This window comes from Canis lupus, chromosome 9, assembly GCF_003254725.2.
Source record: "Canis lupus dingo isolate Sandy chromosome 9, ASM325472v2, whole genome shotgun sequence".
Classification (NCBI taxonomy): domain Eukaryota; kingdom Metazoa; phylum Chordata; class Mammalia; order Carnivora; family Canidae; genus Canis; species Canis lupus.
The window spans coordinates 33522832-33548776 of record NC_064251.1 but is presented as its reverse complement, the minus strand read 5'-3'; the positions used below and the strand labels follow the sequence as shown (position 1 = coordinate 33548776).

The following is a 25945-nucleotide window of genomic DNA, read 5'->3' as shown; positions in this document are numbered from 1 at the left end:
AGCTTCCTCCGTCCACCAGGAAACAGCTGAACAAATGGAGACCTCCTTGGGAATGACCTCAACAGATATTTTGGGGAAAGACAAATCCCAGTTGAAATTACAAATGAGTCTAGACATGCAGCTCTAAATTCCAGCCAATCTCCTTTTGATCTGTTAGTGCACACCCGCAGATTAGAGCTCCTCATCGCTTCTGGGTGATTTTTTTTCCCTTTCATTTCAGAGGGGCTTAATGTCGGGGAACACTGGGTCAAGACTTCACAGGGACTTCTCAGTATGAGCGCTAGCAAGAATGCCTCAGGCTTTCTTCAGCTGGTCTACAGAGTCCCACTATTTCCAGGCCTGCAGGGGAAGCTTTCCTTCATGGCCTCAGCAATGAGGCATTTCTCTAACCAGTGGTATCCAGCACGTTCAATAGTGTGTGCCCAGTGAGGTTAAGACAGTTAGAGGCAGTAGGGTTACATGGCTGAGGGCAGAGTAGGCCAAAAAGAATAAAATATATCAACAATAATCAGGTTTGCTTTTATTAAGTCCACTTTCATGAAGAAAACTCAGAGATTCTAGTGCACAGAGCTGGCTCACTCTGGGCCCCTCTTGGCCGCCGTGAGGCAGCAGAACAAAGTCGGAAGGGCTGCAAGAAGACCTTTCCGAGGGTCTTAGTTGATTTTGGTTTTGTCCAGCTCGAAGGCAGGGAGAGCTGATCTGAGGATGACCCCTCCTCTTCTCTCCTACATTCTTCTTAAGGGATTCTCATCGGGCTGATTATTCTGTGACTCTGTCAAAGGCCGTGAAAGCTAAAACCAAAACAGCTGTAGGTTTCCTGCCAAGGCCTGATGCGGCTCCATCAAGAGAGATCAAGGAAGAATAACTGTAACCATACGCTTGTCAGCCTCCCTTTGACCAGACCTCCCAAAGAATGGAGGAAATCTTAAAGGATATTTAAAAATTCGTTTCACAGTTTCCATGTCATTTATAGACCAGCATATCTGTTGTCCCACTAGAATGTTGGCTCCCTAAGATCAGGGACCTCAGGCTCCGCTGAATCCTCAGCACCCAGAACAGTACCTGGCCCTTAGGTACTCTGGAAATATTTGCAGAATGAATGGATTTAAAGTTTTAATGGTTTAGTCATGTTTCTGAAGATCTGTCCAAGTGTTACATAATTTTCTGCTCTTCCAACAACAGTTTATATCCCTAAAATCTCATTTCATTAACGAACTTTTAATAAACGTTTTTCTGCCCGCGCCGAGCTCATCAACCAAATTGTGGCTGATGATGACTGTGGTGATGATGTGGACATGTGATGGGTGATGGTGGTGATTCCAGGACAGGTATGCACTGGAGGGGTGACCCAGGTAACTTTTGGGGACATGTCAGGCCATCCCACCCTAGCAAAGAATCAGATGCCACCTGATGCCACCACTTTCGAGGGAAGAAGCAAGAAGCAAGGGCTTCAGTCACGGCACCACAGATGGTACTTTCCTTGCCCAAAGGTCTGGGATGCCAGGCTATTCCAATGGCAGAAGCCGAGGGTAGCCCTGGGAGTGTCCAGTGAGTGCATGAAAGGCTCACCGGAGACTCCAGTCTGGCTGAGGAGGCCAGAGGTAAATCAGGCCATGAGACTGTGTGTTTGTTCCCTGGGTGCTGTGTCCACTTCACCCCTTCTGCCTGGACCTCGGGCTGAGCTGGTTCCTGGTGGAGGGCACATTTTGGCAGCTCTCAGGAGGCCTGTCTCAGCAGGTACCTGGAGGCCCTCACCACACTGACTGGCAGCTCAGGAGGACTAGGGCCTAATGAGGCCTGGAGCCCAGAGCCCAGATCTTTGTTGGGAGGCAGAAACTCAAATATGATCCAACTCCTTGGGCCAAGGGTCTGAATGGAGCAGCAGGCGGCAGGTGCTACAGTATAAGCCATACCTGCAGGTCTGGCTGTATTCCTGGCCACTGGTAGGAAGGGATCCCCCGTGAAAGGGTGCTGGGCACCTGCTCGGGTGGGAATGCCTAGGGCTCCCCATTCCTTTACTGATAAGAGCTCCCAGTTTGAGTATCTACTACTGTATTTTATTGATAGGAAGACGTACATTTTTTTCGCACCTTACCATCTCTGAGAGTAGCTCTATCTCACAGTCACTGTAGTAAGAAAGCTTTAGTACAGTTTAATTAACAGCATCTGCGTTTTTCTTTCTGAATGTCTGTACAAACATGTATTTTACTACCCACAGCACCTAGGATTTGAGGAAATACAGCACTGGTGGGGCACAATAAGATTTCATTGATCCTCAACAACCCCATGAAGTGGGAGTTTCCCATACCTCTCTCTGAGGATTGAGTAACTGAAGGACAGAGCTGTTGGCACTTGCCCAAGTCACAGAGCTCATGGGGTGAAGAGTCTCGACCTGGTTCTAAAGTCCCAAGCTCTCCTCACTGGCTTGCACAGCCTCTGCCTTAGTGGAAGCTGGGCTGACACCATCAATTCCAAATAAAGGGCTCTCTGTTTGCCTAGAGGAGGAGGAGGAAAGGCTCTGTGACATGAGGGAAGCCAGTTGAGGTCTGAGGGTTCTGCTTAGTGGCAGCCTCAACAGAGCTACATGGGACAAAGACAAGAAGCAGCAAGGATGTCAGTGGTAGGGGGTGGCCCAGGGAAGGTTAGGACCCAAGGACTCACAGCCTCACCATGACAACATTTCTAACCAACAATTATTTCTTTACTGAAGCTCAGGGAAGTCGTAACTTCGACTATGAGAGACAGGGAAAAGGCTGGGGGCAGATGAGTAACCACTTCCCATTCATTCATCACGTATCCGTATCTCAATAGGTACTGAGCCCAGCACTCCTCCTCACACACGCCTGCGTGCACCTGGCCCCTCAGCCAGGCTAGTGGGCTCCCAGGGTTCCACACTAGGACCTTCAGCCTTCCAAATCTATTCCTGTCTGGATCACCCTTAGCTTGCTCATCCTTCTTAGCATGGCTAACAGGTCACCTCCACAGGGGGGTATTCCCTGATTCCTCAGACTAATTTCCATCCTTCATTATGTGCTCTTAAAATACTCCAGAACTATTATGAGTAACTAGCTATCTGTAGAATTAGCTGTTAACTGCGGTCACTCTTACTAGACCACAAGGTCTGGAAGACAGGGACCAGTGCTAGCCCAGGGAAGGCATGCAGTAGGTGCTCAAAGCCTACTTGCCACAGAGTACCTCCTGCATTCAACAAAGCCTCCCTGCCTTGGCTTCCATTGTGAAACCAGTGGGGGCCCTCTGTTTAGGGGTCCGAGCTTGGGTTCCTGTAGAGATGTGGGCCCCTGGTCCTTGCTTCCATTCTAGGGTGAAGAGAGTTGCTGCACCTCTGCTCTCTGGCAATTGACATGAGCGAGCTGGCTTTGCTGTACACGACTGCTTCTCCCTGAAGAAAACAGGTCATTCCTCCCAGCATGTAAAAGGCATCGAGTTAGACTCAGAAAGGCACGGGAACTTCCTGAACATCTGATCCTAAAAGGAGTCCCATTTTATGCCCCAGGACCTTTATACTCACTGTTAAAAATTCAAGACTCCCCAAACTGGCAACTCTTTAAGATTTGATTTTCAAATTTAAAACTATTAGTTTATTCGGAGCTTCTCTTGGTATACAATGTAAGGTAAGGACTACATAAAGATTATTTTTTATTTTTATTTTATTTATTTATTTATTTTTTAAAGACTTTATTTATTTATTCATGAGACACACACAGAGAGAGAGAGGGAGGCAGAGACACAGGCAGAGGGAGAAGCAGGCTCCACGCAGGGAACCTGACGTGGGACTCGATCCCGGGTCTCCAGGATCACATCCTGGGCTGAAGGTGGTGCTAAACCGCTGAGCCATCTGGGCTGCCCAAAGATTATATTTTAAACAAGAGCTGGACAAATGTCTCATTGTCAATCAGGAGATAATTCTCACTGATTTTTATTTATTTATTCAATTTTTTTTTTAAGAGAGAGAGAATGAGCAGGGGTGGGGTGGGGAAGGGGCAGAGGGAGTGGGCCAGAAAGAATCTCAAGCAGGCTCCATGCTCAGTGCAAAGCCCAACTGGAGGCTCGATCTCATGACTCTGAGATTATGACCTGAACCAAAATCAAGAGTCCGAAGCTTACCTGACTGTGCTCCCCAGGCACCCCCCACCGCTGATTTTTAAAAGTAACTTCTTCATAATGACTACACTCTTACATAGAAATACAATTAGTGCATCTGCTTTCACTTTTTTTCTCAACAGGTGCGTGCCTATACACCATACTATTTCATTACTGTAGCTTTGTGCCATGTTCTGCTATTTGGTCAAACTAGTCTTTTCTCATTTATCTTATCTAGTCTAATGTGTTTCTGCTTCCCAATCTGTGTTGGAATCATTTGGCCAATGCTTAAAGAAGTAAACAGGAATTTCCATTGAAACTCAGTTAAACCTAAAACATTAATTCGGGAAGAAGTAACATCCCCACCACCTTTAGGATTCTTGAGGCATCTCTTTCTGTCTCTCAAGTTCCTTGAACTAACTTTACTGGCTCTTGTTATTTCCTCAGACAGACAATTCTTTTTAAGAATGTGTAACATCAAGAAAAAGTTTCATACATTTCAAATGGAGCCAGGAATGATTTAAAGAGCTGTGAATCTGAAAATACATAAAGAGCCGATCAAACAATATAGAAGGGGGACTCGTAGCCAAACCGAATGAAAATCCATTAAAACCAGACAGATCATGTGCCTGAATGGAATTTTACCATTAACTACCATTTATCCCATTTAATTAGTATTTTCCCGACACACAATAACTCGCACTAAAATACTGCTCTCTCGCTTTGAAATTTCTAATTATTGTTGCGACCCACACCATTACGCCTCCCCTCTGCTTTCTCCATTTTTCATGCCATTTCAGTGGCAAGATTTTCAATTATCTACGCAGGACGGACAGAGATACCTTTAAGGAAGGGGCATAATATGCAACTTAATTTCTCTAAAAGCCAGGAGAGATCATTTTTCGTCAGAACAAACACACTTTGTCTTTCATCATTTTTTTTTTCCTTTTTGGGCAAATAAGGAGTAAAACAGGCCATTTAAAACATCCATTTAAATGCAAATTCTGATATCCCAAGAGAAAAATGTTAATCATTTAAATAGACAGGATTAGAGCCCACCCTCATCACTTCTCCTTTCCCAAGTTTTAGAAAAATAGAGCCTCTGCCCACATGGGTGAAGCCAGCCAGGAGTCCTCAGGTCTTTAAGAACACCCTGTCCATAGAGAGGCATGCGGCAGAGGGCCGGCTTTCTCCTTTTGAAGAAGGGAGTGTAAAGGAGTTAAAATGACATCAAGAACCTCCTATGAGCTAGGCATGAAATAAGATGATTATCTATCTACTTATCTATCTATCTATCTATCTATCTATCCATCCATCCATCCATCCATCCACCCACCCACCCATCCATCCACCCACCCACCTATCCATCCATCCATCCATCCATCCATCCATCCATCCATCCATCCATCCATCTCTATAATGGTCCAACTATCTTACAAAGGGGCTTACAGGTGAAGGAGTTGAAACGCACAAAGGCAGTTTGCCCAACTGGTAGGTGACCCAGTTGGGTGTCTAGGCCTCCGCAGTCCCAAGTCCATAGTGGCTCTGCGGTGTGTCCCCAGGGTCCCGCCCGGACTCACCTAGCATTCCCATGCCAAGCATGAACGCGTCCATGGTATAAGGCAGTCCCCGGGCCCGGCCTCTTGTCCCCGGTGGGAACATGACTTCCTTAGGCTGAGCTTTCTTACATTCTACCTGTTCAACAGAAAGGCGAACAAATGAGATGCAAATGAATGCCACGTAAATGTCAAATGCAGAACCGATCTGGTTACCCGCTAAGGTATTTTTAGCCTTGCTCCTTATTCACTGTAAAAATAGCCATGCCAAGCAAATGGCCTGCAAAACAAATATTTAAGAAAGCACGCTACTTGTTGCAAATCCTGCTTTGGAAAATCCTACAAGGGTGAAATTGGGTTTGGAGGGGTGACAAGGACGTGGGCTGAAGCCCCACAGGCATGGGTTCAGAGCTCAGCCTGGAAGGTGAGCAGAAGGCCCCAGAGGTAAGGAGCAGATGGGGCTGCTGGGTGTGTCTGTGAGGACAAAACAACAGCAGCCGGAATAATCCCCCCTGCTCCTTTGGCCCCTTTAGCTCCATTTCACAGATAAGAAAACTGAACGTCAGAAGGCTTGTGTAACGTGCCGTAAGCCACAGCCTGGCAGGCACAGGCCTGGAAGCTGGAGTTTTAAAGTTTTTAGGTCGCCGATGCCACCATCTCCGCAGAAGCTGCCCCAGCACGCTCCCGGGAGAACTAATAACATTAAACACTGCTTCTGTCCATCTGGATTACCGGTTTCTCGTTCTGCAGCTACGTCTTCGAGTGGTTGCTAATCTTTCCTGTTTCCTTCTGCCTCCCAAATTTCTTAATCCTATTCTGCTCACACAACCCAGAAACCACTTACTTCACAGCCTTAATGATATAGAATACAAGCTCCAGGAAAGAAGTAAAACTCCGGCCCACGGAAGCGTCTACGCTGTTCTCAGGAGCGTGTCTCAGACTCCTGCTCAGTGCTTACTTGCTTTCAGTTTACTGATAAACCTAACACGCATCGTTAGCTGGTGCTAACGACTACTCCATCGACGATGGAGATGGGGTGCCATAGGGTGCCTTGAGTAGCAAAGACTATCAGGGGTGCCTGGAGGGCAGGGGTGCCTGGAGTAGCAAAGACTATCAGCAAGACAGTCTGATCAGTCTGACAGTGAGGGAGGAAAGGCAAGAATCAGGGACCATATGGTACAGGAGCCAAAACCCCACATAGCTCAACAGCTGTTGAGGGACTCACTATCACACAGAAAATCACTATCGTTCCGAAGATGTCTGAGATAGGAAGAAGTTAAAGTGTGTGCCTTATATTGTTTTAAAGGGATCTACATGGGCTATCCATATCAGAGATATGGATGCCTCTCAAATCATTTCATCCCAAATACTTCACAATTAAGAAAATATGTTAGGGGCACCTGGGTGGCTCAGTCGGTTAAGGGTCCAACAGAGACATAGGCAGAGATGTAGGCAGAGAGAGAAGCTGATTCCCTATGGAGCCCAATGTGGGACCTGATCCTAGGACCCTGGGATCACTACCTGAGCCAAAGGCAGACAGACGCTCAACCACTGAGCCACCCAGGCACCCTTAGCTCAGGTCTTGATCTCAAGGGTCATGAGTTTAAGCCTCGAATTGGGCCCTTCATGCTGGGATGGAGCCTACTTAAAAAAAAAAAAAAACCAAAACATACACACACATATACATACATACGTACATACATACATATATGGGGCTTGAGGGAAGCTTTAATTACCTAAAATATTAACTCCTCTTTCTTCAGAGACACCAGATAACACATCTTATTCACGCCCGCTATTTAAAGAATAGCCATGTATACTTTAAAAGGATGGACAAAATGGCTCAACAATCACGCCTGACATGCTTAATACAAAGAGTTTTTATAGTGTAAAAAGAAAGAGATGAGCATCCTGAAATGAAAATGAGTGAAGGACACGAACAAGCAATTTGCAAATGACTCATAATGAGACATATCTTTCATATCACATGCCACGTATGACATCCCCAAACGAGACATACTGTCACCTATCAGACTGGCCATGACAACAGGATTCCTTGATGTCAGAATCTCTGAGAGTACAGGGAGGAGGGGTGAACTCAGCGCATATTTTTTTGGAGGACAACCCGAAAGAAAAAAAAAAGCTAACCAAGTATACATCCTTTGATCGAATAATGCTACTTGCAGGAGTTTATCCTGCATGGACATGTGGATAAGGCTACTCCGGTGACAAGCATTAATTATGATTTTTTTTTTAAAGGAAATATCCTAAGTGTCCAAGAAGAGGAAGTTAGTTTTGGTTCACCCACGCTTTACTCAGAGCTGTGAAGCTACAGCAAAGCATGCTGATTATAACATGCAGTGGTATCGGGAAACCCTCAGTCCTGTGCAAACCAGGGTGGTTGGTCACCCTAAATGTAAGGGGGAGAAAAGCAAATTACAGTGACTCTGTGGGAAATAATTAAGTATATATGCATATCACACAAGGGAAAGCATTTTTTTAAAGATTTTGTTTATTCATGAGAGACACTGAGAGAGAGGCAGAGACACAAGCAGAGGCAGAGACACAAGCAGGTTCCTGTGGGGAACCTGATGTGGGACTCGATCCCAGGACCCCAGGATCACAACCTGAGTCAAAGGCAGATGCTCAACCACTGAGCCACCCAGGCGTCCCTACAGAGGAAAATATTAAAAAGACATACCAAAGTCGCCTTAGAGCAACTTTATTCTTTCATTTTATGCTGCATTTTTTTTTTTTTAAAGATTTATTTATTTACTCAGAGAGAGCGAGAGAAAGGCAGAGACACAGGCAGAGGGAGAAGCAGGCTCCATGCAGGAAGCCCAATGTGGGACTCGATCCCGGGTCTCCAGGATCACACCCCGGGCTGCAGGAGGCGCCAAACCGCTGCGCCACCAGGGCTGCCCTTATGCTGCATTTTGTTACTGGTGTTTATTTGCTACTTTTTCTGCTCTGGGTATTATTGTAGGTAGGGGTAGGGAAAGTGATTAAAAAGAAATAAACTCATCAGACCTGGGTCTTTCAGACTTCTCTCCTAATCCCAGGGTGACAGTTTGCTCCTAGACGCTATCCTTGGGACTCAGAAGCAGGCTGAGAAAGCTCATTTGCAAGAGCCTGCCCGAGCCTGGGAAGATGGGTGTGCTCTGCAGAGGCAGACAGATCATTACACCAGGATCTAGAATAATACTGCTAACCAGCTCACTTCCTAATGGCCCTATCGGTGACAATCTATTGCATTGTCTTATGAAAACCTGCTGCCTGTTCCTAGGCAACCTGATCAACGAAAATTTCAGGTTTATACAGTTTTCATTTAGGGAACATAAAAGGTTAACTGACTGTAATGGGAGTATTTTAAACAAACCCACCTACTCTTCCTCGCACTGAATAAGGCTGGCAGCTCCGTTTAATTCCGCTCTGTCTTTGCTGGCACTGTTTTGGGCAGCACCCACTGCGTGGATTCTGTCAACCGCCCACCGTGTCAACTGTGAGTGCTCCCCGAGGCCAGGGGCTGTGGCACATGCACTCTCTGGGGGGATCCCGGCACATCCTGGGCACTTGAGTGACAGGGAAAGGTAGCTACCACACCAGGGAGCCTTGGCCTGACTTGTACTGCAGGCTTCTCGAAAGATCTCTCAGGACCAGGAGGCCTGCCCACCCAGCCCCCAGCTTCTCTGAAGACATACAAAACGGGAAAGAGGAATAGCTCCTCTCTGCTTGTATCCTGAGTCCTTGCGGGGGGCCAGGGGCTTGCTGAGCATGAAAAGTACTTCCCTCAGCAGATTGGTAGAAGCCTCACCTCCCCCATCAGACTGTGAGCTCTCAGCGCAGGAGTCAGGGTCTGCCCCTACTTCCCTGGTCCCTCGTGAGGTCCCGTACAGAGCATGGACTGACACACATGACACATGCTCGTTAGGGTCGTGGAGACCTGGTCTTCTTAACCCAACAATGCTGAGGGACTCAATGTGCCCAGTAAGTGCTGGGCTTGGGGGGATGCAGACATGAGTACGGCAAGCCTCCACCTCAAGAGCTCTCGTTCTCTTGAAAAGAACAGGTTCTGTCTTGTTCTCCTAACATTAAGGCAAGTACTCATAGGTCAACCTGCCCCCCCCCACCCCTGTTTCATTTCTGGGCCTGCCAGCCTCTGCAGCCTCTTGAGTTAGACCACATTTGGGTCACCCCCACCCCCACTATCCCCACTGGGCCTCATGCAAGTTAGAGAACCGAGCATGAATACCCCGAGTTCCAGTCAGAACCCAAAAGGAGAAAACCAGCCTAAATCTCCCCAGCTCCAGTCACACACTCAGGTCATGAGGCCACACATGACATCCCATGTATCTACTGCTGTGTACCAAACACCTTCCAAACTTAGTGGCCTCGAGCAACAATCGATCATTCTTTCTCATGCTTCTGTGAGCTGACTGGGCCCAGCGAGGTTCTTGCTTGCAGTCTCTCATGTAGTGGTGGTCAGATGGTGCCTGGGGCTGGAGCTGGAGCCAGACAAAGCCTGGACTCAGCTGGAGGTTCCAGGTGGCTTCTTCTCGCACACAGTGGGTGGGCAGTAGATGCTGGTCAGCTGTGACTGCCGTGGAGAGGCGCCTCCTCTTGGCTTCTCCACAGCACTCCCTCTTCTCACACCATGGTGGCTGAGTTCCCAGAGCGACTGTCTCAGCCTGAGAATTCCAAGAGACCAAGGCAGAGGCTGCAAGGCTTCTTACCACCTAGGCTTGAGAGTCACACTGCCACTTCCGTCACATTCTACTGGTTATACCTGGTCAGCCTAGATTTGCTGTGGGAAGGGACCCCTCAGGGTGCGCATACCAAGAGGTGAAGCTCACCAGGGCTGTCTTCCGAGACCAATGACCACAAGAGATCAGTGAAGGGCAGGGAGGAAACGGGACCCCATGGCATCCACCATGGGGCACAAGGCAGGCTTGCCTGGCTTCCTATGATAAACAGAAGTAGTGTTCTTCCAGGTGACCAGGCCTCTTGCTCTGGCTGCTTCAGCTCTGCCCCCACAGAACCCTATTTACAGTAAATGCTCCATACCACCAGCACAGCCCTGGTGGCAGCAGATTCTGAGGAAGGAACCATCTCCAAGTCTTGGTCCTTGAATCTCCTCAATCAACAGCTCACACCCCACCCTTAGCAGTTTCTTAAAACGGCTACAGCTTCCAATGATGACTGGAAAAAGCAGTGTGGTTGGAGGAGGAAGAGATTTTGTAGAAACTTCCATTTGGATTTGTGCTTGTAAGAAGCCTCAGAGGTCACCTGTGACCAACTGCTCACATTAGGAAGATGCGGTCTCCATTTTAAGTCTCACAGCTGGCGAAGCCACGAAGCAACCCCACACCAGGGACCTGATGCCAAGGACATGCCAAACCCCCACAAAGGTAGGTGGGATTTGCTTTAATTTTTCAATCTTCAAAGATGCTGCTTTGCCCCTAGCACACTGGCCTTGGAGAAGAGGGTGTGGCTTCCCCGTAGCCCGCACAGTGATGGGATGAGAAGAATGATCTAGCTGAACCCTCTCTAATGACAGGTTAGGGCAGCAGTATGTTCCTCCAGAGGATGAATCAGAGGCCTGATGTGGGCTTGCATGTTTCTGACCCTCTATGCTGGCTGCTTGTTGAGGTGGGGTGCCTCTGCCCATCACGCTCCAAAGCCACTTAGCAAGGAGGTCTAACTCTTTATGTAGACAGGCTTTCAAAACTTACAGAAGAGATGCAAGGACAGTACAAAGAACTGTTCTGTACCGTTTATATCCATATCTGTATCTATGCTTATTTTTTCCTGAACCTTTGGAGGGTTAAGGTGCATATGTGGTGGTACATGTTTCCTAAACATATTTTCTTTGTAAGTACGGCAGTTAGCTTCCTCAGGACGTTTACACACGATACAGTACTTTCATCTCATGCACCTTCCATAGCCTTGTGTCAGCGGACCCCATGATGTCCTTTATAGATAGAAATCCATCTTATAGAACAGGAAGCTGGGGCCAAGGAACATTAGACACTTCACGGTTAGGACCCAGGCCACATGTGCTAAGGTTGAGTACGAAGCTGGGTCTGGGGCAGCCCGGGTGGCTCAGAGATTTAGTGCCACCTTCAGCCCAGGGTGTGATCCTGGAGACCAGGGATTGAGTCCCACATCAGGCTCTCTGCATGGAGCCTGCTTCCCTCTCTGCCTGAGTCTCTGTAGCTCTCTGTGTGTCTCTCATGAATAAATAAATAAAATCTTAAAAAAAAAAAAAAAAAAAGAAGCTGGGTCTGTCTACCTAATGCTACCATGGCCCATGCCAGGGCAGCCAGTCCCATGCCACACCCTCTCTCCTTGGGGGTGGTGGGAGGGAATGCTTAGCATTGGCTTTTGGAGAAGGCACAGGGACTTTCTGCGGGGACGACTTCCCTGTAGCTACTCTGAGTGGTCACCCTCACCCAACTGGCCTGCAGCCCTTGCTGAGACAAGCTCCCTGCTGGGCACCTTTTGGAAGAGGCTGGCAGTCTGAGGACGATGCCAAGGTCTGAGAAGTGAAAAGGTTTTTGTTTTTCCCTGGTTTCTACATAAACAGCCCCAGTCAGCACATGGCCCTGGGGCCAGGAGGGAAACCAGCCTGGCCTTGGTCTGGGGAAACCCAAGCCCTATGGCTGTAGCCTTGATTTACCACCCAGGACAAGGCAACTCTGTGTGGCCTGGAGGCCAGTGTTTGCAGCTTCACTTCTCACCCCACACTGATCACATGAGAAATGATTTACTCCTCCAGGGGGACAGGGGCCCATTTCAAAGAATAAAGTTCACCGCTGTCCAGAGAGACCAGCCTGGACTGATTGGCTGCTGGAAGAGAGGGGAACAGGTCTTCTGGGCTGGAGTGCTTGGCAGGGGCAGCGGTGGAGGGTGGTGACTGGTAGCTCCCATGTGGGCAGCAACCTTTTGTGGAGCTTCGTGAAAGAGGCCTGACCCCGTCTTGCCCCAAGATCAGCTTATCCTCTGACTCAAACTGCAGCTCCCTCCTCCTTTATCAGTTGGTTTCAAAGCATTCCAAGCCAACACTGCTTCTCTGAAGCCCCAGATTGTCCATCTTCTCTCGCTGATAGGCCCCCAAGCGCTTTCCAGGGAGATGAAGGGAAGGGGAGATGCCACTCCAATGTAAAGACTTGGGGTTCTGCCTGGAGCCTGGCAGCTACCCAGCTCTCTCTGGTAAGGCAGGAGGACTGAGCTGCAGCCCAGAAACCACACCCAGCTCTGTGCACAACCTGTGTTGTCCCGTGGCTATGCCCTTCTCCCTCTTGCCCCCTCTGCCAGTCATAAGCCTTTCTGGAGACTCTAGGAGGGCAGGACCCTTCACGGGGCTCTTACAGGTTCCTAACCAAGATTCAGAGGGGACCTGCTCTCAAGGAACCTACAGAGCAAGGAAGACAAACACAAGGTAAACCATTTGGCTGGAAGAACCGAGTCTCTATTGTCCTGCCCTGTGTTCCATGCTGGGAGTTAGCCTCAAGAGCATGGTAGCCATAGAACATGCTAGAGAATGTGCAGGTCACTATGAAATGAAGATGAAAGGCCCTTTATCCAAGCATTACTAGGAGTTCCAAGATGGTGGCAGTACAGCAGGAACCCAGCGAGGGCTCTTCTGAACACAGGCATCATATCTAGGACGCTGGCCCTGCTCAAGCCAGCTGCTGAATGAGCCGTAGGAGGCTGATGGTGTAGCAAGGTGCGGGTGACAAGAATAGAAACAGCCCATCGAGGAGAGGTGGGAAGGTTGGGAGGGAAGGCAGGACCACGGTCCTCCTCAATGTGGAGCTCACGCTAGAGATGGACCCATTAGGCATCTCCCTCTGAGTGACCTACAGAGTCAAGTTGCTTCATCTGGATTCTAACATCTGCTCCAGGGTTCCCATTCCATCCAGTTGCTGTACTTGTCCAGAGCCAACGGCAAGATGGAGTCATGACCAGCATGTGTGTATGGCTGGATAGGCCAGGCCTGAGACACCATTATGGGAGGGGCGGCAATCACACCCAGAAATCCTGGCAGCCTCACTGGGAAGACCCAGCCTGTGACTCCAGCAGGGAGGGTGATTCACTATCCTGCCATACCTGCCCCCAGCCAGCACCAGCCCTCCAGCCTCTGCAGACTTGGGGAGGCCTCTCAGCTGGGCACTGTCAGTACCAGGAGGCGAACAGAAGGGAGTTCTATGTTCTGTCTTCCCGCCTCTCCCTTCCCAGACATCTCAATTGGGCACCGTGCTCGTAGATGGACACTGGCCTGTGGCCATATACTAGAGAACCCACTTGTACAGGACAATTTGTCTTGCTCTATTGCAAAAGGGTCCTCACAGATATGGAGCCTCTCATGGAGTTTCTTGAAGAAGCAGCTACTGTATAAGCCCTCCCCCCCCCCCCAAAAAAAAGAAAGACTAGCTTAGACAGGCAAAGGCCGTCAGCAGAAATATCCACCTTCCAAGGACGCATCCTTGCCATAAACGGCCCAGACCCATTTGTGAGAAGCACTGAGAGTCCCATAGGACATATAATCTTGACTTTTTCCCCAGTCAGCAGGATTACTGTAGGGAGGAAGGAACAAATTGTTTATGGAACACTCCTCCTATGCCAGGCATGGCCACAGCATCCTGAGGTGTGTGTGCGCGCACATACATGATCTCATGTGTTGTATGTGTACACAGGGATGTATACACATCATGTATATAAGGCACAGCGTCTGGCACACAGAGGTCCTCAGAGAATGCCCAATGCTCTCCATACCCTCATTAATCAGCTCATTTCCTCTGAACTGGCCTAATTAGCCCTGAAGTCAGCACAGGAAGGAAAACGGAGGTTCTGAGGCAATGATCTGCCCAAGGTCACACAGCCAGGTAATGACACAGCTACGGCTCTGTCCCAGGTCCCCCTCTCTGGGCCACCAGCCACCCCAGTGTGGCCCTCACAGCCCTTCCCCACTACCTTCTATCTGGCCTTCAAGGCCCATTGGCATGCTACTCCTTCCACAAAACCATCCCCAGTCCTAGTTCCAGAATTAATTTCATCCGCTGTTTCCTCTGTTTTATTAAAATCCGCTATGACAACGTGAAGGAGGTTATAAACCAATACTATTAGCGCCTCCTGGTTAGTTAGCAAGCACGGGCTAGGAGCGGACACAGAGATGAATTCAAGAGGACGTGGCTCTTCCTTGGAGGGGTTCAGAGTATGGGAAAGGAGTGCAGAGGAGCTACTCCCCAACATGTGCCCCTGTGACGGCAGCCCCCCACTCCCCCTGGATCTGAGGGCGGGGGGGGCTTGTCCTTTCCACCAGCTCTAAAGCTCGCCTCTGCTCACCAGCGCTGAGTGGGAACCAGCTGCCTGACTCCTCTGCGCCTCAACGTTCTCATCTGTAAAACAGAGTAACAGTGACACCCGCCCCCCAGGGCTGCAGCGCGCTAATAAATCAAACCAGCTAATCCCATAAGCGCGCCGGCTGGATAAAGTTGATCGTGTCACACATGAATCTTTGCCACGGGAGCCTAGCTGAGCATCTCTGAAGGTGATAAAGCCGGTTCACGCCTGTGTTTCTGTCCCAAAGCCTAGGGAGCAGAGAGGAAGAAGGTGGCTGCCACCCTCCAGCCTGGCAAACTCCGGGCACGCTGCCACCAATCTTCTCCCTGCCACCCCCACCTCCTGGCCCGGTAGGGCCCGTCTTCCTGCTTTCATCAGCAAGGTGTGCAAAAGGAGCTTTGCCGGCTGCACTATTTGGGGAAAAAGCTGATGGTGGCAGCAGCAGCTGCTCTTTTTATTTCTGGGAACCTGCAAGGACATTTCAAAGTGAAAAGAAACCTCTGCCTCCAGCAGGTGCCACAAATGCGGCCACAGGGCTGGGTGCTTACCTTAGCCCAGGGTGGGTGTTGCCAGAAACCCTGCACCAAGCCCAATTTAATTTCTCTATTTAAAAGAGAGAAAGCAAGCGAGTGAAAAAAATAAAAAATAAAAAGTGTGGCCAAGCATTAGCTTGCACCTGCCTGGGAAGTTGGGCAGAGAAGCTGGGAAAAGTCAAAGGAAGAATAGGCCCCAGAGAAGGCGTGCAGAGAAAGAGGAGCAGCTTCCTCCAGTGGTCTTCATGCCCCCTGCTGAGCTCACACCCTGTGGGTGGTGCGTAGGGAGCAGCACATGTTGGCAAATCCAGAGGGGCTGGGTGCCAAGATAATGGAGAAGGAAGGACCTTGTCCTCCCCACACTTCCTGCAATGACCTTCCCAGAGGTTGGATGAAGGGCGAAGGAGCTAGAACTCAGGCAACCTCCCTGCTAGGCCGAATTAGTTCTGCCTAAAGAGCAACATTTACCACCCAACATCCCAGCCTCCCCACACCCTCCTCCAGCAGCACACAAATCCCTCTCTCTGCAGGAACAGAGCCGGTACACAAACATGTGCGTGCCTGATGCAGGGGTGGGGGGCGCAGGACCTCCCTCTCGCTCGTAAACACGAGGTTCATTTATTAAGTGCCTCTCTGGCATTTCCTTTTTTGCCTTCATCCTGCTTGTTTAATATTGCATTTGACATTCTCATTTTATAAATGGTAACAGAAGCAGAATGGATGGCTAAAATTAGCTTACGAGTAAGGAGGATGCTGCAAATAGGGTGGTGAACACAGAAGCCTAGTTAATTCCACCCACATTACCCTGCCCCCGTCCCCCACTCCCGGGCTGGCTCCCGATCAGCTCTTAGTCGTCAAGTCTTCAGGCTGTGGAAGAGTGGTCTGAGGGAGGGGACGTGCACCCACTCACAGGGTGCCCCTGATAGGGGTAGCGCCTCATGCCAACCCTAGATGGGGCTTCCATGGACCACCTGGCCCAACACCTGACCTGAGAGGCCAACCAGGGCTCTCCTGTCCTCCTGCCCCCGCTATCCCCATAAGCGTCCCCATTCTGGGGGTGAATCCCCAGGTGTGACCTGGGCTGAAGGTGGCAATCCTGAGAGCCCACCATGCTTTGCTTTTTGAAGGGGGTTTTTTGGAACCTCCCCAATGGAGGATTCAGCTGAAGGGCTGAGTCCACCTCTCTAAGGGCCTAGGAAATCGGCCTCCCCAGGGACCTAGGAAATCACTTCAGCAGAGCCCCTTCTACTCTGCTCTGCAGGATGCGTACCTTCTCTCCTTGGGACCACCTCTCAGCCAGAGCACAGCGAGGACCCATCCCAGAGCCTCCTCTCTGCCCACGTCTGTACCCTTGCACTCTGCTGACTTGTAATCTGTCCGGGACCCCTTTACCTTTTGATTACATATTTGTTCAGTAAAATTATTCTAAGAATAATGATAGTGATGACAACTAACAATAACAGCAAAAAAGCCTATTGCTTTGATAGAATACACGGTGACTGGTAAAAAAAAAGTGGTCCCGAGTCCTAACTCCCAGCAGTCTCTGAGAGAGATGCCATCCTTACCTGTCTGAGGGGGAGCAAAGCACAGGTGATGAGTAACGTGCGCAAAGTCACAAAGCCTAGCAGTGAGGAGCTCGGCATGCTGTGGGGCATCGGGCAGGGAGGGATTTGTGGCCTCTCGGGTTGACAGCACCCTGTTCTGACCGTTCCTTCGGTCCCTGCCTGCGCAGTGCTTGCGGTCTCCCTAAGAATGAAGGCACGGATACTTTCTGCTCGCTACTATCCCAAGCCCCAGCATCTGTTTGGGGTACTGCTGACCCTCTCGGCCTCAGGCTATTAAAATGCCTCAGCAGTGGATTTAAGTGAGCTCTTGGCTAAAAGCCTTTCCTTGGGCCCCTTGAGATAAGCAGACCACACCTGCTCTGAGCTACCTCATATAGGCCAGGAGTTGAAACTGGCCCAAAAGGCAAATCCACCTACTGCTTGTTTTTTTATAAATAAGGTTTTTATGTGAACACAGCCACGCCCACTCACATATCAGTGGCTCCGTTCTGCTCTAGGATGGCAGAGACCTAGGGCCCTGAAAGCCTAAAATATTTACTGTCTGGCCCTTTACAAAGTTTTTTGGCCCTTGGTTTAGGCCACATGGAAGAAACTTGAGGATACCAATGAGGTTTGGGGGAGGGCGATTCTTTCAAGGCTACCAGATTATAGCTTCTCTACACCAGAGCAGTCCAAGAGCTCCCAGGGTCAGGAGCTGAATCAGGGCCTTCAATAAGCTGCAAAGGACAGTGGTTGCTATCCTTCCCAGCTCAGAGGAGGAAACAGGTGCAGACAGGTGGGGTATTCACCTGGTCACAAAGCAACCAGTGATGGATATGGGGTTCAGCCTCAGGTCCACATGTTCTAAAGCCCTGAGTGCCTCAAAGTGACCCAGGAGATACTGTTTTGGGGACAAAGACATGTACACATTACTTGGGGGATCTAGCTCATCACTCTAGTGGATGTGCCTCAAACATCTACAGTTGATGCTCCCAGACCCTTGTCAGAGTGGAAGGGCGTGCCAGCACCGGAGGTGTGGCCCCAGCATGGATGGCTTCCTGAGACGGGGGTGCAGGGGAGAGAGAGGCCTGGTGTTTATGCGTACAAAGGGACAGCAGCAGGCTGGCCTGGGGATCCCATGCCAGGGTGGCTCATCCAGCTCCATGCTCCTGGGGCCTCAGCCCTCACTAAGGGTCCCTTCCTTCTGACACTTGACCATTTATGACTGTCCCACAGCTCCGATCATTAGCAGTGATCTTTGCCTGGGGCTTCCCAGACTTTAAATGTGCACACACACCACTAGGGACTTGTCAAAATGCAGATTCCGATTCACTAGCTCTGGGGGTGGGGCCTGAGACTCTGCATTCCTAATAAGCTTGCAAAATGCTAGGCAATTTCCAAATTCAGATCACCTCAATAGAACAAGGGAAAGGACTATTTAAAGGAATCCTATAGTAATCCGTGCACAAAGCAAATAAAAACTCATCTTTGCTACTTAAACCAACCCAGATTTTTCAATTCATGAGGTTTTGCCCTAAGGAGGCAGCAGAGTATATTGGGAAGAACACAGGGTTGAGGCAAAAACACCACCGGTTCGGGATCCCTGGGTGGCGCAGCGGTTTGGCGCCTGCCTTTGGCCCAGGGCGCGATCCTGGAGACCCGGGATCGAATCCCACATCGGGCTCCCGGTGCATGGAGCCTGCTTCTCCCTCTGCCTGTGTCTCTGCCTCTCTCTCTCTCTCTCTCTCTGTAACTATCATAAATAAATTAAAAAAAAAAAAAAAAAAAAAAAAAAAACACCACCGGTTCAAATCCCAGCTCTGCCAATTAGAACTATGGACTGTGGAAGTCCCTTCACCACTCTGAGCTCCAAAGCCCACTCTAGAATGGGACGATTGCCACGTGCGTGTACAGCGCCATTCCAGTACCTGGCAAGTGCCAATGTCCTGTTGGTGAATCAGGTGTCAGAAGAGGCGCCCTCGTTCTGGCACCCATCAGACTGTACCCCCTATTCTCCCCCAGCGAGGCTCTCCAGTTCCATCTGAGGTTGGGGACCGAGCTAGGCCCCTGAGAAAGCCCAGAGTAGGTGTCGCCCACCACCTCCCTCCTGGGGCTGCGAGCTTGCTGGAAGGCTGTACTGGCTGACAGCACATCAAGCCCACATCCCTACTCCTGGGGTGGGGGGGCTGCTCCAATCAGGGGCGCGTGGCTGGAGGCGTCAGTGGCTGTACCTGTACTGGGGCTCGTGGAATGGCCGGAGAGGAAGCCCTCTCTGGAGAGTCATCAGGTGGCTCCGCTGGTGAATTTATGTGTGTTTACTGATAAAGACATGTTTGTGCTTTACTCTGACCCACATCAAGACAGGGGAAGGGGCTGAGTCCTGGCTGTCCTGGGTCAGCCCCTGAGCTCAGCAGGCGGCCAGCTGTCCCCAGCACCTGTGGCTCATCTGCCTCCGGGGCAGTGGGGGAAGAGGCCCAGAAATCTGTTGTGGCCAATGGGAACCGCTTCTGCCCAAGCTTGGCCCTTCATCCCAGCTGGGGATCTGGCGGGTAAGCCCATCTCCTCTGCCCTTCTCTTAGGAGAACATGGGAGTCCCATGGGCCACGACACGGCTGACTGGGAGGGGGCGGTCAGTGGTCTTGGAAGGCTGTTGTCCAGCGAGATGACCTTTAAAGTCCCATTCAGCCTGGAGGGGCTACTTGTTTACTGGGCACCAATGGGAGTTCTGGACTTTAGCTTTCTACGCTTGAACTCTGGTGCTGCCTCTTGCAGAGTGTTTGGCCCTGGGAAAACTGCTTAACTTCTCTCTTTGCCTCACTTACTTACCAGTAAAATGGGGGATAATAATCAGTATCTACATCAAAGTATAGAATAGAAGAGATGCATAAAGTGAGCTCTCAGCAGAGTATGCAGCTGGCACTAAAAAAATGTGAACTATTTGTGGGATCTCTGTAGGGAGGGTGCCATGGGGGTCTTTTTTGGTTCTCCCCCTGCCACCACCACCATGGAGGTGACCTCTTTAAGGGAGGGTCTGTATGGGAACAGGGACAGAGTTGTTGTGATCCCAGCTTCCTGACAGCAGCTACCCTGAGCCTTAGCAGGCAGGAGGGCTTGTGCCTGCTGCAGGCTCTCTCAGATGCTGGGGAAGGGCCCTCATTTAAAAAAAAAAAAACAAAAAACCCAAGAGATTCACCAACCAAATTAGATGGGAAATGGCTTTGGGAATTATGATGTACCTCCCTGTCACGTGGACCCTCCTGTAATCCTTTATTCATTCCACAATTATTTATACAGGGCCCACGGAGCGCCAGCCAGAGGAGTACTGGATTAAGACGAAGAAGATTTGGATTCAAGTCCTATCTTCGTGACTCATCAGCAGAAAGACCTTTCTTATCTGTGAATGAGAAAATGGTAGCTCCAGGCACATTCCGGGGGCGGCGTGGTAATCTCTCCCCGCAGAATTCCGGGAGATTGCCAGGCTTCCAGGAGACGGGTCTTTACAGCTTTGCGCGCAGTCCAGTTTACAAAACACTCCTACGGACCTTCTAACAACTGTCCGGGTTTCTGCTTGGCAGTCTCTGCGTTCTCAGCGTCTTTCCAATCCTTCATTTGAATTCTGTCCATAGCACAGTTTAAATCCATTTCCTTTTCTGTGGCCTCAGAAGTAGAAACCAGGATCATAGAATCCTCAGCAATCCAGGCTTCTTCAGAGGAGGACGGCTTGCTGGAGAGGTCCTCTCAGTGACTACGACACGGCCGATGGCAAGAGCACCCGGTTATCAATGTGTTTGGCCTTTGCTGCTGGTACCTCCCTGAGGCCCAGTGACCCCACCAGGTGGTCACCACGGGCCTGCTATCTTGGAGCCCAGCAAGGCCTGGTGATCTTCCAATGGCCTCTTCCAGTACCGGATTTCCCCTTTAGAGCCAGTGACTGGTGGGCCAGGGCTTGTTGGGTTTAGGGGCACCTCTAGAGCGTGTATGTGATCCTCACTACTCTGCGCCCACCCCTTCTCTTGTCCGCTTCCATTTCTGCAATACTGTTAAAGATCAAGTACCAGAGGCATCTGGGTGGCTCAGTGGTTGAGCATCTGCCTTTGGCTCAGGTCATGATCCTGGGGTCCTGGGATCGAGTTCCACTTCAGGCTCACTGTGGAGAGGTTGCTTCTCCCTCTGCCTATGTCTCTGTCTTTCATGAATCAATAAAATCTTAAAAAAAAAAAAAAAAAAAAAAGACCAAGTACCAGCCTTGGTTTCAAAAGAAAACAGAAACGTTACCACTAAGAGAACAGTTACCTGCATGTACCACAGTCAACCTCCAGCTGGGTGGAAAAGAAGGTGACAAATGTGAAATGACTGGGGACAGACCTCTCTGGCTTCAAGCTACCCATGGGGATGAAACTCTACCTTCTGATTATCCCCCTAGGTCAACTGGGGATTTACCCTCAAACCCCCAAGCTCGAAACAACTATCTGTGTCATTCATCTGGCAGCTGGTAAGCTCAAGACCTGGGTTCCTTTACTGTTGGGGGAGCCCTGGAGCCGATTCCCCTGGACCTCAGTTTCCCCACTGGAACACTGAGGAGAACAAAGCTTTCTCACTTGTGTTTCAGGCTTGTTTGAAAGCCAGTCTGTACTGAAGGGCCTCACATACGCATTCAAGGCAGCACACAGCACAGTCTCTTGCCCATCTACACTGGGCCTTCCTGATGAACCGTTAAGTCCTGGCAGGACGGGAATGGTGTCTGCCAATGCTCTCAGATGCCTCTCTCACTCTCTGCTGCCCAGGCAGCCCTCAGTGGAGCCCGTCAACAGCATGCCTGGCTAGGAGAAACGAGGCCTCTGGGCACTGGAGTTACATTTCCTTTTAAGCCCCCTATCTCTCTAGTTTTAAAAATAGCAAGTAGCAATCTACCAAAGGAGAGAAGTACCAACCGGAAGGCACTGAGGTGGGGGCGCAGAGGGGGAGGGCAGTGCAGAGAATGCCGAGGAAGGGGTCCGTGTGATTCCTCCACATTTATCTCCCCCATACCATTTTAATGCCTGAGCTGACACCACCAACCTACAGTATGCAAAGAAACAGCATTTTCATTTCAGATGCCTATGATGGTTAGGAACAATATGAACAATATTATTTTAGTGCCCTGGGAAAAAAATTAGCAAGTCAAATATTGAATCAGGCCTGTAGCACCACATGCTAAGCAGACTGCTTTGATCTTATCCCCACTAAAAGCTCTATTATTGAATTTAAAGTCAGTGAACACGTATCAGACCAATATACAATGCACATCTGAACACATGTTTCAGAAGCCAGGAATGTTTTGACTAAAGGAAGAAAATACCAAAGTTACAACTACAATTGAAACACAAATTTGCCCTCCCCCTTCTCTTGGGGCTGGAAGCAATGCTGGTCGACCAAACTATTTTGGCTCCAAAGGACCTGCTGATGGCTCCAGAAAGACCTGCTGAGCTCTCGTATTTCTGGAATCGACAAGAAACGGGTTTCTCACCCATCTTCTCAATTTGAAGGAGTCTGAGACGTCAAGCAAGCCAGTGTGCACATGGTCTACATGGTATGGCACCCTCTGGTGGCCACTTCTCTGGGAGGTCTACCTGGCTCCCCCAGCTTGCAATGATCCAACCCTCTTCCCTGCTGAGTGAGGAAAGAGGACCTTTAAAGAGCCAAATGAGGGATAGAAGAAGATGCTCATGAGGGTAAAATCCAGCTGGTCGATCAGAAGGGGAGAATGTTAATTACCCAGTGGGGCCCAAAGGGAGAACGAATTTGGGTGGGAACCTTCCTACCTAGGATATACGCCCTCAAAAAGCCAAACCAAACAGCAAACACATTCCCTAAGCCGCAGGTCAGCAAATTATAACACACAGGCCAAATATGGTGCCCCTGCCGGCTTTTGTATCTACAGCCTGAGAGTCAAGAATGGTTTTTGTACTTTAAAACGGTAAAAACATAAATACATAAATCAATATTTTGCAACATGAGAATTCTATGAGATTTCAGCATCGGCGTCCATAAACACAGCCTTACGGAACCACGGCCTTATTAGTGCGGGGACTGTCCTCGCATGCTTTTGCGCTTCAACCTCGGAGCTGAGGCCGCGACAGGTGGCTGCATGGCCTGCAAAGCTGAAAATATTTATGACTCGGCTCTTCACCAAAAGTCTGTCAACTCTGGTCGTTGACAGGACCGAACCCTCAGAGCCTCATCCCCGTGCCCACCCTGCCCGGCTTCTTGCATGATGACGTGGGCCACGGAAGTCTGCAAGACAAAGCTGTGCACGTGTGGTGGTGGTGGTGGGGGGGTTGGGTGGGGGGGCATCGCATGCATCAGAGCGTGACCCCAAAACTTACCATTTTATTATTGATTTCATGGAAATGAATCTCACAGACTTTCTCCACAACATCTTCATTCTCAAACGTGACAAAGCCAAACCCTACAGAAAAAAGGAGAAAAAAACAGAAACAAAAAACAGAGGGGGTGGTGAGTTCAGTTCTGGCCGGCCACATGTTTTTCTTTGATGTCCTGCGGCAGTGACAGGCTCCTGATCTGAGGGTCGGGGGCCGGATCCCTGGGAAGGGCCTCGAGGTGGAGGAAATGATTTCTAATTTGTCCCGAGCACCCTCCCGACAGTGAGGAAAAGTTAATGATTTCACCCACATGCGGCGGGCGCTGCACGGTTTACATTTGCCCGGAAGCAAACAAGAAATGCAGAAATGCACTCGTCTGTTTTCACAAGGGTCAGAGCCCCACGCCTCCCGCGGAGGTGGGGGGGGGGGCTTCCCGGGCCTCGGCAGCGGGGATCCCCGCGGGCCCTCTGCGCTGGAATGGCCAGCCCTCGGGGCGGCCTCCAGACGGAGGTGGTTATTTGTCCTTTTCTTCCTGAATTACTTCCTCTAATACCTCATCAGGACATCCTGAGGCCTGGAAGAAACTATTAAAAGTTTCAGGCCTCTGTTCTACGCGGGCATCCTTTCTCTACCGCTGCTTCCAAAGCGCGGCGGATCTAGAGCAGTTTAGGACTGTTTGATGCCCGCTGTCAGCCCGTCAGCTCCGCCGTGCCTACTCGGCTGGAGGCCGGCTTTGCTAGCCGAGCCGAGCCGTACTGGAGAATTGGGGCAGGCGGCCGCTGCTCGCCATCCTCAGTTGCTCTGCTACCCTCCTGCCCTCTCGCTTTCGTCTCCCCCCGCCCCGGACGGGGTTCCAGTCGGCTGCCCACCTGAGACCCCACTCGGTGGGCGCTGCTCGAACACATGGCCCCACTCACAGGACGGCACCCCGCCTCGGATGAAACGCGGCTGCGGGGTCAGCAGGCACCCCGCGAGGGAACACGCGTGCCGCGGGTGCAGACACCCTGATGGGGAGGCAGCAGGCCTGACTCTGCACATGTGAACTTATGTGTCATCCTAGGAAGCCCCTTCCCCGCTCCGCACCCTGGGCTTTGCACCTGGAGAGGGAGATGGGGAGGCTGACCACCTCCTCAGGTGGCAGCCCCAATCAGGATTTTTCTTTTTTTAATTTTATTTAAATTCAATTTGCCAACATATAGTGTAACACCCAGTGCTCATCTCATCCTGTACGTTTTTTTTTTTTTTTTTTAGATTTCATTTATTTATTCATGATAGACACAGAGAGAGAGAGAGGCAGAGAGACACAGGCAGAGGGAGGAGCAGGCTCCATGCAGGGAGCCTGATGTGGGACTCAATCCCGGGACTCCAGGATCACGCCCTAGGCGGAAGGCAGGCGCCTAAACCACTGAGCCACCCAGGCTGCCCCATCCTGTATGCTTCTTAATGGCTGTCACCCCCAATCGGGATTTGCAAGGCTCTCTGCTCTATCCCCATCGCCGCCGCCTAATTCATATGTTGAAATCCTAACCCAATGTGATGGTGTTAGGAGGTGGTGGGGCATTTGGGAGGCCAGTAGGTCATGAGGGTGGCAGCCTCATGCATAGGATTAGTGCCCTCAGAAAATACACCGAAAGTGTGTTTTCTCTCTCTGCTTTCTGCTGCGTGAGGACACAATGAAAAGATGGCCATCCTATACAGGAAAGAGGGCCTTCACCATGCTGGCACCCTGACACAGGGCTTCCAGCCTCAGGAATGGTAAGAAATACACTCCTGTTGTTTATGAGGCTCCCTGTCTTTTGTACTTTTTGTAAGAGCAGCTCAAATTGACCAAGACACTACAGTCCCTAAAGACATGAACCTGGCCCACCCAACACAAACCTGGACCCACAAACTATGAACGTGAAAATCAGAATGGCTACTTGGTATTAGGATTGTGTTTCCTGTCAACGAGTAAAAATACAGGTGTTTCCTCTTCAAGCTTACGTATCTACTTTGGGTCCTGGTGCCCCAGGGTGGAGAGAGAATCTCTCCCGTCCCTCCTGTGTCTCTCCTCTCTGGCTCTCCTGCCACCATCTCTGAGAAGCAGCATGGGGCAGGCAGCTGATACCTGGAGCTCCTACATCATTGCCCCTGCAGGGTTTAGAAAATTCCTAGGAAAGGAATGGAAATGGCCACTTGCTACTCTCAAACAATTTCCAGCAAAACAGAGAGCAGGGACCACCACACAGATGGCAGCCACCACGGTCTTCATTAGGATATATACTTTATTACCACACTCCAAAGAGGGGGCCCAACAAAAAAATCTTTCACTAGGTATACAACCCCTGGCCCCAAACCAGGTCCCTGTAGAGAGCAACAATGCCATTCTCTGGGTTCCCTTTATTTGGGTGTCTCCCCTTTGGCCCTTGGGTCCACCTACTATGTGCAGAGCTGTATGAGAGCCACACCCAGAGGCAATCTCTACATAGTTTCTCTTTGGGCCTGGGCGTGTTGGCTTCCTATGC

At 50.2% G+C, this 25945-nt stretch overlaps 1 protein-coding gene across 21 annotated transcripts in view; it reads right to left on the bottom strand.

The window, feature by feature from the left end:
- The window catches only part of MSI2 (musashi RNA binding protein 2), a 391492-nt gene that overhangs the window by 56730 nt on the left and 308817 nt on the right, over positions 1-25945 (bottom strand). For all 21 annotated transcript variants that reach the window (XR_007412955.1, XR_007412956.1, XR_007412957.1 and 18 more), the window contains exons 8-9: positions 23445-23527; positions 5682-5796 (exon numbers count right to left, since the gene is read on the bottom strand). Coding sequence is in view for 18 of the 21 variants with exons in the window: in XM_025439695.3 (XP_025295480.1) it covers positions 5682-5796; positions 23445-23527 (198 nt within the window). In the remaining 3 variants the exon portion in view is untranslated. The remainder of the gene's footprint in view (positions 1-5681; positions 5797-23444; positions 23528-25945) is intronic.